General features: G+C 35.2%; 1 protein-coding gene across 8 annotated transcripts in view; it reads left to right on the forward strand.

Annotated features, from left to right (window-relative positions):
- TDRD3 (tudor domain containing 3) overlaps nt 1-14135 on the forward strand; it is a 201138-nt gene that overhangs the window by 142230 nt on the left and 44773 nt on the right. For all 8 annotated transcript variants that reach the window (XR_009536768.1, XM_060129155.1, XM_060129159.1 and 5 more), the window contains one exon: nt 10914-11764. Coding sequence is in view for 7 of the 8 variants with exons in the window: in XM_060129155.1 (XP_059985138.1) it covers nt 10914-11764 (851 nt within the window). In the remaining variant the exon portion in view is untranslated. The remainder of the gene's footprint in view (nt 1-10913; nt 11765-14135) is intronic.

Here is a 14135-nt window from a genome sequence, read left to right on the forward strand (position 1 = left end):
AGTTATATTTAAAAAAAAAAGTTTATCCTATATTGTAGTCTGTTAAGTGTGCAATAGTATTATGTCTGGAAAAACAATGTACATACCTTAATTAAAAATGCTTTATTGTTAAAAAAAAATGCTAACCATCATCTGAGGCTTCAGCAAGTCATAGTAGTAACATCAAAGATCACTGATCACAGATCACCATAACAAATATAATAATAATGAAAAAGTTTGAAATATTTTGAATTAACAAAATGTGACACAGAGAATGGAAGTGAGCAAATGCTGTTGGAAAAGTGGTGCCAGTAGGCTTCCTTGATGCAGGGTTGCCACAAGCCTTCAGTTTGTTAAAACAAAAATGCAATATCTGCAAAGCGCAATAAAACGAGGTGTGCCTGTATTCTCTTGGCTCTGTCTTCATGCAATCCTGTTACAATAAAGGTGACAGGATTAATGGAAATGCTTGATGTGTTGTCCTCCTCAGGTATGTTGCAAAAAAAAAGATCATTCTGTTATTCCTTCTCTTATTAATTCTCATACTATTGAGGTATTCCTAGGTGAGCTGAGGTTCATAGTAAACAGTTGAGGCAAGTTAATGAATTGTTTTTCTGCTTACTTCATGATTTCATGTTTCTTTGTAATTGAAAATAAAGCCCAGAATAACCTCTTACTTTTGTAAAATTGAATCTCCACTTTGGTTTTCCCTCAGAATTTGGTCATTGTTCCATAAATCTTACGTTCTAAAATTAACTCTGCATTGATGGGAGAAAATATTGGCCATTTTTCTAAGGAAAATCTAGAAAGCGTTTCAGGATAGAGTCTCCATAAATTTTAATGGTTAAATGCCTTATGGACAGCTAATGAAAATAACTATGGGCTTTTAATTTTATTCATGTTCATATCATCAGTGTCATTATTTGTGTCTGTTACATACCTAAATTGATTATAAAGAAGTTATCATTATTCAATGATGTGTATATTTGGATTTTTTTTTAATGTTTGTTTCTAATTCAGTTGAATTATCAAACCTCTCTTGCTTCTATGTTTTGTATCATTTAAGCTGTCTGAGGATTTTGTTTAGTTCAGGTAACCCTAAAAGTCATGTTTAGCTGAATAAGCCTAGGCCTGGATGGACTTGTTATGTCATATCAAATTCTGTGTAACGTGTTAGGCTTGTTGGAAAAAAAAAAATACATCCTCTAAGAATGTGTTTCTTACAGATTTAATGCAGGTAAGTAACACATTTACTTTCACATTGTATTATATAATTTTCTCTAAAAGAACAAAGGGCACTATAATTTCTTTATCCTGATTTTTAGAAATTTCCGTCAGAGATACAGGCTTACCTTGGAGATAATGCGAGTTTGGTTCCAGACTTCTACAATAAAGCAAACATCACAATAAAGCGAGTCACACAAATTTTTTTTGAATTTTCAGTGCGTATAAAAGTCATGTTTACACCATACAGTAGTCTGTTAAGTATGAAATAGCATTATGTCTAAAAAAACAATGTACATACCTTAATTAAAAATTACTTTATTGCTCAAAAATGCTAACCATCATCTAACAAATTCAGAGTTGCCACAGATCTTCAGTTTGTAAGAAATGCAGTATTGGCAAAGTACAATAAGGTGAAATGCAGTAAAATAAGTAGTGTCTATAATTGATCATCACATGTACTTTCCCTAGAGATTTTCTTGTATCATTAATGTTTTTGTTGTGTCTTTTAATTCAAGTCAAATGTAATTCTAGTTGACATTATTATCAATATTCTGAAAAAAATGAGGTTGGGCTTCCCTGGTGGCACAGTGGCTGAGAGTCCGCCTGCCGATGCAGGGGACACAGGTTCGTGCCCGGGTCCGGGAAGATCCCACATGCCGCGGAGCGGCTGGGCCCGTGAGCCATGGCCGCTGAGCCTGCGCATCCGGAGCCTGTGCTCTGCAACGGGAGAGGCCACAAGAGTGCGAGGCCCGCGTACCGCAAAAAAAAAAAAAAAAAAAAAAAAAGATGTTGGATTACATTGTTTTATGAGAGTAATCACTAAAGTGTTCTATGTGATACGTAATAATTTGATGTCAAGTTGGTTAATGTCAATATTCAACTGATGAGTTTGTGATAGGGTTGTGTTCAAAAGGCTCATATATAGGCTCTTAAAAAAATTTGTGGTTTCATAGACTAGATAGAGTTCATGGCCAGATTATCAGGCCAACTTTCAACTTTACATACCTTAAGTTTATCAATATATTACTTCAGTAATACATAACTACCATTTGAAACAATGCCCACTAGAAATATATATTTTAAGTTTCAACTTGGGACAAAAAGAGTAGGTTTTATTCTTTCTATTATCATGGAAGATATCTGGGTTGGCCAGAGATAGAGGGAGGGGTTGCCTTAAGACAGTAACTTTTTACATCTAAATAAAACCAGGAAAACCTTCATTTTTCCAAATGGGGAACAAGAGGCATTGTGAGAAAAGTGGACAGAGTAACTTTCTTAAATTCATACTCCTCTGTTTCCTTGTTTCTATAGCTTATTTTGTAAATTAAGTATGTTACAAGTTTTATTTATGTTTCTCCGTATTTTGTGTCAAAATTTTAGAAAGTAGACTAGAGAATATGACCCAGTTGTATAAAGGGTAAACACTTAGAAAAATATGAACAGAATTCAAATAGAGATATTTTTTATGAAAAGGATAAGATTTAAATTAAACAATTATAGGAACTAAGAACTCATCCAACATTCATAAATGTTGGACATGGTCATAGGTGATCAAGCTTCCCCTTTCCAGGACCCAGTCTCATCTTCTACTTTTCCTCTTTTATTCCATGGTTCATAGAATTCTGTAATCTCTCAAGAAGCATGATTATCTGAGTCACAGTCCTTTTGGCTTGTTGGTATAATTGAGAAGAGCACCTCATAGCTAGTTCCATCTGTGTCCTTTCTACTTTCAAGCTTGCCAGCTTGTTGCTTTCTTGTAGGACTTACTGAAGGCAATAAGAAGTAACCAACACCTTTCATCGCCCTGACATTTTCATACCAAGTTCTCTAAAGCATTGGCCTCATTAGTTAGGTGGTCTCAGTTCCAAGACAATAGGCTACAGTTTAACCAAACAATGAGGAGTGCCAACTTCTGTTAGGGGATGAAGCAGCTTTCACTACCTTGTACCCTTCCTTTACTAAACAAGTTTTACATTTTAGGTCTGTCACTTGTATCACTCTTTTTCCTGGCACTAATTTCTGAATTAGTTTACATTAAGCTGTAAGCCACAGAAATCCAAATATGCAAAAAAAGTAATTTATTGGCTTATATAAGTGGAAGGTCTTTCTCTGTCTCTGAATTGTGTGTTGATGGGCTGTCTTCACGTGGAAGCAAAGATTGGCCCAGGTAGCACCAGGTATAGCATAAGGCCAATGTATATAAGGGGGCATAATGACATATAAAGATAGGTACGTAAAAACACTTATCTTAATTTTCCAAGCACATTTTTTCTGGGAAAAGATAAATACCTTTCATCATATGATTACTGATTCCCCAAGCTCAACTCCCAGTGGAGATGCTGGCATTTGTGTGTGTGAAGCAGCTGAAATAGGAGTACAAAGAGACTTGGATGGTCTGCTTGACAGTTGTTGGTGTCAAATCTCCATTCATAATATGAAAAAGTAATAAAAAAAATATTTCTCAGAAACAATCAAATGGCCCTTATACCTGGAATATCAGACAGAAAAAAGACCTTCCATCTTCTAATGTCTATATCTGCCTCCTTCTTAGTCAGGAGAGCTTAGGACATCTTAATTGATTCTGGATTATATGTTAAAGGGGAGGGAGTAGTTATCACTGAAAGCAGAGTTCTTTTACCAAAAGAAGAGGAGAATTGAATGGATGCTGTGGCAGATAAATACAACTGATTCTACCACTAACTTAACTCACAGCTCTTGTATTTTACTAGTTGTATGTCTTTGGGAAAGTTATATAATCTCTCAAACCTTAATTTCATTATTGGGAAATGGGGAAACAGTAGCACCACCTAAGTTTAGAGTTATTGAGAAGATCAAATTAGATTATGCATAAAAGTGCTAAGCACAGTGTTTGGCACATAGGCCTCCATATAATGGTAGTTCTAACACCACCGCCACCACCACTATCATCATCGTTAACATCATTGTGATTAGCAGTAGTAGCAATAGCATCCTCCACTCATTGTGTCCTCATCTCCTCCCCTACTACCCAAATTTAGGCCCTCATCAACCCTCCACTGACTTTTTGCAGAACTTTATCATCTCATCCTCCATTTTTGCAAACAGTGATCCTTCAAGACACAAATTTGATCCCACTACCTCCTTGCTTAAAATGCTCCATTGACTCTTGTTGGCAGAATAAAATTCAGATTATATTACATATACTATTTTTGTGGAGTTCCATTTCTTTATTTTCTGTGGATTTTGTGAGAAGTAGCATTTTTCTTGGTTAATGGTACTGCATAATTTCAAATTCCACATAATATTCAGATTTAATATATTTAGATGGTAGCAGGTATAATATTAATGGTTGGTGAGTAATGCGTATGAAGTCGCAGCTTTGGATGGTTGGTAGGTGTCTTTTTTGGTTTTGTTTTATTTTCATTTAATCAAGTTTCAAGTCAGTTTAAATAGTTTGACTTATAGATTTATAGCTTGAATTTTAAAGAATGAAGAATAGGGATACAGGAAGGGAATATGATAGAATGGTAACAGTTTTATTGGAAGGCCAGAAAACTAGGTCAAGAAGACAAGGAGAATGTGTATGTGTTAGCCTAGATGTTCTTGTGAAGGATTTCCTCAAGAAAGGATTGTCCATGTATTGAGTATTGTGCATGTTTACATCCAGTTGCATCAAACAACATTCCTCCTCACTTCCCTATGCAACTGATTGATTGAAATTGATGGTGGAATGCTTACTTGGAAGCCAGGGATGAATGATTGCTATGTGAATAGTCATAAGCTGTTAGCAAAAGAGAGAAAATATGTAGTTATCTATCCACTGCCTGTCACTTTCTCTCTATCCCTAACCACTAGTATGACCTTCCCAGTCCTTGATTTTTTCTTATAGGACTGATTTCTTTCTACCATTCCTTTTTTTTTTTTTTGGAAGTGCAAATTTACCCCACATATCTAGATAGTGCTTTAAGATTAACTTGAGATAGTTGTTTCTAATTCCATAATGTGGACTTGTTACCTTAACAGTGAATAGTCTGTACCAGTGATACTGGTATAGTGTCTGATTTTGAATAAGTACAGATAAGTACTGAAATTGAGAGTAAGTATTCAGAAACTCTTTTAGCAGTTTGTCAATGCCTCAATATTTGTTACTGCATTTTACAAAAGTGACAGTCAACAGTTGATTGGAAATTAAAACCAAAACCAATAACTACAACAAAAACCCTGGTCCTTAGCTAGAATTACTTTGAAATGCTCTGATCTGTGTTGTTATGACATTGTGGTCCCTAGATTTTTAAGCATTCTGACAGCATAGCACCTGACATTATCCAGGTAGTTTAAGGTTCTAGATAAAATAGGTGGAAAGTGAAAATATGCCACAGTGCTGCACAGGTAATGTCCGGATTATTAATGTAAAGTTCGTAGTTATTTGAATTTAAAAATTAATTGTATATAGAAATTTACTTGTGGATTTAGGGATAACTTTAGTGAAAAAATTTAAAGGTAATGTATAGAAAGTTGGTGAAAATTGGCTTACTGTGAATTTGAAATACACTTTTTAAAGATATGTTTTTAAAAAATCAAGGAGAGATACTCAGCAGGCAGTAGAATTTAGAGATTGAATAGAGCTGGAGGAGTCAGCAAAGGAAACTGAGAAAACAGCTGCCAAAAAGTAGGAGGAGTAGAAACAGAGGTAAGGATGGGAGGTGTCCATTGGGTTTACATAGCATTAAGAGTGTGCTGGTGAATGTTTAACAACTGGCTGTGGGGGAAGAGGTGGGAGGCAGGGGAGGGATGCTCTGATTTTTAGCTTTTCCTGATTTCTGTGGTGTAAATATTCCACTATGGCTAATTTCAAGCCATCAAAGATTAGCTATTTTTTTTTTTGCGGTACGCGGGCCTCTCACCGCTGTGGTCTCTCCCGCCGCGGAGCACAGGCTCCGGACGCGCAGGCCCAGTGGCCACGGCCCACGGGCGTAGCCGCTCCGCGGCACGTGGGATCCTCCCGGACCGGGGCACGAACCCATGTCCCCCGCATCGGCAGGCGGACTCCCAACCACTGCGCCACCAGGGAAGCCCAAAGATTAGCTAATTTCAATCTGCAACCAGATTGCAGATTTTCTGAAAATTTAATAATCTGTTTTTGTTCAATATTCAGACTGGCTCCAACACACCACTGATTGGAGACCTTGACAAAAATAGTGTCAGTGAAGTACTGGGGTTAGAAGACAAGCTGAAGGATATCCAGTAGATAAATGTTCTATGGATGTTAAAGTGATTATTTTGAAGAGAGTGGTAAGAAAGGACGCATTTAATATAGCATGAAAAAGTTATGCTTTAGGCTTGGGGTGATGGGCAATTTCTCTTCCTATAACATAATATTTTTAAAAGGCTACAGTTTATTTTTTACTATATGGAGAACATAATCATTTAATAACCACTTGTGTTTATATGTACCTGCTAAGAATGAAACATAGTTCCTTGTCTTAACCTTTTTAATCTAAGTCAGAATTCATACAGAATAAATTTATAGAGGAAGTAACTTTTTACAGAGGACACAAAGTATAAATTTTGAGCTGATAGATAAAATTTTATAGCCAAAGAGTTTTGTGATCATTACAGAATATACACAATATCTAATGATATTTTACACAAAAGCCCTGATTTGTATAAATGAGAAAATTAGTTGAAATTTTTGATGTGAAAAAAAATGTAATCGGGTTTATATATAAACATAGAAATATTAGAAAATGTTATGCTTCTGTTTTAATGTGAATTCATGTACTAATCAGTTAATACCATCTTTTTGTAACAAGTATCTTTAATGATTTGTTTTTATTTTGCTTTATTTGTTGAAGGATTACTCAGCAATAATTTTAACCATTCTTCTTGAATTAATGTCTGCATTAGTAGGTAACCTGTTATACTGTGGTATACTTTTTAAAAATAGTATCTAGCCCATAAATGGCCATTCCTTTGGTTTTGCCAAAGAGCTTTTGTGATTTCTGCATTGCACCAGAAATGAACAAATGTAGGTGATAAAATTGTAGTTAACATGTTTGTTACATTCTGTTTTGTTCCTGTGGGCAGGCAGGTTGGCATAATGAGAAAATCGTGGGCTTTTGCTTCAGTTAGATTTGAGTTAAGCTCTGGCTTCAACATTTTCTAGCTGTTAGCCTTGCTTTCTGTTGTAAAATGGGGATAATAATATTGCCCTTCAGCGTGGTTGGGAGAATTATATGAAGTAATGTAGTCAAAAGACCTTAAAGTAGAGTCAGGTACGTAGTAAAGTCTTAATTAAGTCATTTCTTCAGGTAGGTGTCTCAGAATAAAATGAAGAGTCATCCTGGGAAACAAAATATACCTGTTTTTTTACTATTAAAAGCAGGCACAACTGTGACTGGAGAATGAATACTCTGGAAAGAAGTATTAATATTTTAAGATACCTGATTAATTAAGCATATTCTTATGTGCAAACCCAAATAATTTGTGACAATTAGTAAATTCATTCTTAATGATCCTTGCATTTCAGATCATGGGGCTGTAAAACATTGTAATCAATTATCTTGTAAAGATGAATTTTGAAACTCATGATCTGGTCTAATAGGAACATTTTATTACAAGGCAAATGAAACTCATGTAGTAGTCTTTGATTAATTTTATCATATGGACTTGTATCACTTTAATTTTTTAGATGTTTTCACAGTTTTATCTATTTTGTGATGAATTTTTCTGTCATTTTTTTTGCTAATTTTCTTTTTTTTCCCTCCTATTTAATATCAAATGTTACCAATTTCCATTTATGCTTTTGTTTTGTTTCATCTTTCCCCTTCAGGTCATTAAAAAAAAGAAAAAAATAGTGATGCATTTTATTCTCCTTCCTATACAGAAGAGTGTCTCAGTATATTCCTATTAGAGTGACTGTAGACCTGGCCCCTGGTGCCAATTAGTATTTTGGTGGCTTGGGATGATCATGCCTCCTCACGAAAGGTGGCAGAGAGCCACGAGATTCAGAATTGAATGATGCAGAGTTGAGGAGCTTTCTATTTGACTTTTGGGCTATTTCTTAATTTATTTAAAATCACCATTCCAGAATTTAGTGATTGAGCATATTTTTTTATTTATTTAATAGATTAGTTCAGTTTCAAAATATTTACTTTATATCTGACATCATTACTTAACTACGTAAGATAAAAGGTATTAGGTTTAAGGAAATCCAAGAATGATGAAACCTTTAAGGACCTTCCTTGGCTTACTGTTATTTTATTTTGGAATTAAATGGATGTATATGAAAACTATGTGTTTTTTTTGTGGTTTTTTTGTGTTTTTTTGCGGTACGCGGGCCTCTCACTGTCGTGGCCTCTCCCGTTGTGGAGCACAGGCTCAGTGGCCATGGCTCACGGGCCCAGCTGCTCCGTGGCATGTGGGATCTTCCCAGACCGGGGCATGAACCCGTGTCCCCTGTATTGGCAGGCGGACTCTCAACCACTGTGCCACGAGGGAAGCCCGAAAACTATGTTCTTTTAAAAGCACAATTTTATCTTCTGCCTCATCGAGTTTATTTTTTTTAAGGTGTTCTTATTTAAAAAGCAGTTTCCTTTATAGATTCTTCTCTCACTATATTGCCTCAGCATAATAATGCAAATGAATTATATTCTTTAGTAGTAAAATTAATTGTTTTATTCTGTAATCTAATGTACATCTTCAGTTAAAATAGATTAGGAAATCTTTACCTTTTTTCTTCTTTTAGAAGAACTGAAATCAAATTCTCCCATACCTACCAAGCCTAATTGAAGCCTTCATTCCGTATATATGGTTATTCAACTGCCATTTGTAGTCCAGGATACTCAGTTACTCTCATGATGACTTAAGTTATTTGTATTTCCTGATCATCATAGATTTTGGTGTTCCTAACTGGAATAATTTTGAAAAATTGATCCCTAAACAGATCTAAAAAGCTTACTCCCCGAATATCTATTCAGACCTTGTCAGGAAATAAAATACCTTCATATTTGATTTATTTTGGAAGCTGAAAAATTTCTTCAATTCAATATATAAAGGACTTTACCTCTCTCTATTAAATAAACCCCACAATACCTGCATGTTACGACTACTGTGGGGACTATTGATAATGTGTATAAAGTGCTAGTGTGGGGTACCTAATACATAGCAGATTGTCAGCAAGAGACGGCTGCTGCCTTTATTCTCTAATAATGACTGGAACAAATGCCAAAACATGCTTTCTGCTGAAAATGCTCATTTGTGTCCACTTTTCTTCTCTCTAAAGAAAAAATTAATATTGACTACAGTGATTTAAAAATAAGATATTTGTGTTATATTTATAAAGCCCATCTTGGGAAAAAGTGATTTTGTAAAAATGTCTCTGTAGATGGTCTTGGCTATTATTTGAGATCTTGCATATTTGAAAAATTTTTATTCTTTGTCACAATTAATGGGTGGTTTGGCTGAATATAGAATTGTACTTAGAAAATAATTTTCCTTTAATTTCAAAGACATTTAAAGTCTGTTAGATTGCTTTCTAGCTTCCAGTGGTTCCATTGAGAAGTTTCTTTTCATTTTGAGCCTTGATCTTTAGTCTTGACTTGCTTTGTCATTCAGGAACTTTTAAAAGTCTTCTCTTTATTCCTATTGATCTAAACATTTTATCTGGTACCTTTTTTCCTCCAGTGGGTGTTTGGAAATGTATGGAGACAGTTTGAGTAGTCACGGTGACTAGGAATCCTGAGGGAGAATGCTTTAGGATTTAGTATCTGAAGGTCAAAGAAGTTAATTTTCTTGCAAATACAGGAAACATTCTCACCCAGAATGTCAATAGTGCCCCTGTTAAGAAGTATTGTGACCGTGGAGAAATGTAAGATTAATCCTGATCTGCATATTGATTATAGTGTATGACAAGAGAAACAAAATGTGTACACTAAAGACCAGTCAATATGATTGGTAATAGTGTTATAGACATGCTGTGTGAAACAATGGAGGAAGAAAGAGTAAGTGACACAGTACAAACTGAAGTAGAATAAAAATCATTATGTGAAATATAACCATCAGATTATGAGTATATATTTACCATGTTACTGATTTTGATTTCTAGTTGGACATTATCTGCACTATTTTGCTTAATCATATCTTTGACACTTTTTTCTATATTTCCAAGTAGTACCTGTTCTTAATTACTTTGATAGGTCTATAGTAAATATCTAATTGTAATCCAAACACTTGGCAATTCCAGATCCAGAAAGATTTGAGAAATATTTTTTTTTGCAAAGACTAGAACTTGACTGACAATGATAGCTATACATTTTAAATGGGACTGGGATTCAGAAAGGACTTGAGCAAGGGTTGTTCTTGTACAGTTTTATAGCAGCTTCTGTGTTATCAGGTTGCAGTTCTATTTCATTACTGGCTTGGGAAATGAATTACCAGAATAGCATATATAGATTGGCTATGTTATAACAGTGCAAATATTCAGTGACAAAGACAACTTGTTTTTGAATTATCCACCATTTATTCATGGTTCATATCATTGCTTTACTTCACTAATGTGGCTAACCAGGCAAACTGTACATTAGAAATACAGGACTCTAACAAAGTAAAGAGGGATTAAGATAATGAGGTGGGAAGATAGTGGAAGATGTCAAAATAGTAGTTTGATAATGAAGTATTAATACAGAGTCTTCATTTTAATATGCATATGATATACTTTTACTTTTCAGAACCTAAATCACAGCCACAGCAGCTTCATCAAGGACAACACAGATTGTCAAATACTGAGCAAAATGGAGTAAAAGATAATAATCAACCAAGATATCTTCCTCGAAATGATACCAGACAGCCAAGGAATGAAAAACCTCCTCGTTTTCAAAGAGACATCCAAAATTCAAAGTCAGTTTTAGAAGGCAGTGGATTACCTAGAAACAGAGGTTCTGAAAGACCAAGTACTTCTTCAGGATCTGAAGTATGGGCTGAAGAGAGAATCAAGTGTGATAGACCATATTCTAGATATGATAGAACTAAAGATACTTCATACCCTTTAAGTTCCCAGCACAATGATGCTGCATTTAAAAAAAGGGATAACTCTATGCAAAGCAAATCAGGAAAAGTTCCATCCTATGCAGAGGCAAAAGAAAATCCACTTCCTCAAGAATCCATAGATTATAATAATCAAAAACGTGGGAAAAGAGAAAGCCAAACAGCAAATCCTGATCATTTTTATGATAGGAAATCACGAACAATAAATAATGAAGCTTTTAGTGGTGTAAAAATTGAAAAACATTTTAATGTAAATGCTGATTACCAGAATCCTGTCCGAACAAATAGTTTCATTGGTGTTCCAAATGGAGAGATAGAAATGCCACTGAAGGGAAGGCGAGTAGGACCTATTAAGCCAGCAGGACCCATCACAGCTACACCCTATGATGATAAAATATTTTACAATAGTGGTCCCAAAAGAAGATCTGGGCCAATTAAACCAGAAAAAGTACTTGAATCATCTATTCCTATGGAGTATGCAAAACTGTGGAAACCTGGAGATGAATGTTTAGCACTTTATTGGGAAGACAACAAGGTATGCATGTTATAAAATTATTAAATACTAATAGTACTGAATGTAACAGGCTAGTGAGACCATAGAAAGCCATTACTTTGGGACTGAGTTGTGTTCTATGATTGTACTAGTTTGTAAAGTCTTTGAATAGATGTATACATATATAACTTATCAAAGGGAAAACAAAATATTTAATATTTTTTATGGAGGCTTAGGAGTCCCATAGGATTTGGTTATGTTAGGTTTGATTTTCACCCGCATATCAGAAAAGTATTGTAAAAGTGATTAAGTGAAGTTGATGAGTTACTTCAGTTATCATCAACTGAACTATTAATATTTTCTTTCTAGTAAAATTATACTGATTCACAAGGGAGAAAATCAGTTGAATGACACAAATTCTGCAGATTTCATTTAATTTAAAGATAAATACACAGTCAGCCTACTTTAAAAAAATTAAGAGCAGGAAGGTTAATTATTTAGCTAATAATAAATAATCTAAGAAACAAATCATTTAAACAATCTTCAGTTCTACATTATATTCTGGCTAAAAGGGAAAGAGGGAAATCGTGAAAAAAAAAAAAAAGAAGATGAGGTTGAGAAGGAATACAGCGCATCAGATAAAAGAGCCTGGCTGAGAGAGAGAGGACCAACACAATGCAAACAGGAAGGGGAAGAGGACAGAGGGACCCTCAGAGAGAAGGGCCTTTGTACGTGTTTCCCCTTCTGCCCAACATGCTCTTCCACCAACTACTCTTCTGATCCTTGAGGACTTGGCTCAGATACTTTCTAGAAGAAGCCCTTCTTTTCTGCCCCCTCATCCCTTCTACATTATTGTCTTTCTCAATCAGTGCCTTGTTCACTTTCTAAAACTTATAACAGTTTGTAAGTATTTTTGGTTTTGGTTCCTGCATTGATAACTCTTTCCCCTACCATGATTTTAAGTTCCTTGAAGGCAGGACCATGTATCTCTAGTTTTTCCTCTATTGCCCTGTTCCTCTCATAGTGTAGGGATTTCATAATTATTTGTTGACTTTGTTAACTAGTTCATTCTCAAGGGGGCACTTACACAGGAAAAAAGTCGAGTAGTTAGGGGACTGGAGATATTAGCAAGGTAATAAAAACAGAGGTGAATTATAGTGTGAGGGACCTAGGTGGATGTGAGGATCAAGTCAAAACATATCTGAAATAAATATTTCATATGTAGAGTAGTTTCAGTTGATAAGGGTGTGCCTGTGTGTGGCTAAAAGGAGTGGTGGAAGTAAAGTTAACTGAAAATTTCAAGGAACTGAAATTCAGGCTAGGAAGTGTGGTTGGATCTTTTAAAAGATGCTGTAGGGCTTGGGATCAGGAGGTGTTATCTAATGATAGCAGCAAGGAGGGGTCCAGGTACAACTAGATGGCATAGTCTTTTAAGGTTTTGGTATGAATGTGAGATAACATTTGTCTAGAAGCAGCATCTCTACTGTCAAGTTTTTATTCAAGGCTAAAAGCAGAGGAGGAGACAGCACTAGCTGTGTCTTTTCTTTTTTTCAAGAAAAGCAAAAGCCTTCCCAGAAATACCAACAGACAAATTTCATTGGTTGGAACTGTTTCACTTGGCTTCTCCTTGGCTATTAGGGAGACTTGGAAAGCAAGTACAGGCGTTCTTCACTATCTAGACTCTTACTCTTGCAGCTGAGACCACTCACTTTCCAAAATACAACAACTGTTTGATTTGGCTAGTGAGGGGTTACTTATGCTTAACTGTTTCTCCATTATGGTAGAGGCAAGAAGTAGTTGGAAATCAGTGTTAGTTTATAGAACTAACATTGTCTACCTTAGAGGGAGGGTTCACTTCTGTCAGATGCTTCTGTGAAAGGTTAAGATGAGGATGGAAATTTTAGTTTGCATTGGACAGTGTGGAGTTGATGGTGACCTTGACGAGCAGAGGAAGTAAATGATTAATAATTAATCATTAATAATGTTTGAAAGGCTTGGTAAAAGACTCAGGCTTTCCATTGAAATCCCATAAGGATTGTGCCCTAGTAGTAAGTGCAAAATACAAACAAGCCAGTACAATGCCTAAAATCAGCCCTTTACATGACTAAGGATATCTCCTTGTACTCTATCTGCCTGCCCCCCAAAATATAATCCTCTTTTGGGGAAAAGTAACATTTTCTATACAGATCCTCTTCATAGTATTTCATCTACAATGTCTGGCATCCTATAAAAAATTATGAGGCATGGTTAAAAATACAAAGAGAGAGAGAGAGAGAATATGAAAGACCAGAAACAAATAAAGCAACAGAGAATAACAGACCTAAGATATTTAGATATTACACTTAGACAAGTTCTTCAACAAATATTGAGTATTCAACAGACCATAATTGAGTAGCTGCTAAGCATTAGGTGC

Source organism: Lagenorhynchus albirostris, chromosome 18, assembly GCF_949774975.1.
Source record: "Lagenorhynchus albirostris chromosome 18, mLagAlb1.1, whole genome shotgun sequence".
NCBI lineage: Eukaryota > Metazoa > Chordata > Mammalia > Artiodactyla > Delphinidae > Lagenorhynchus > Lagenorhynchus albirostris.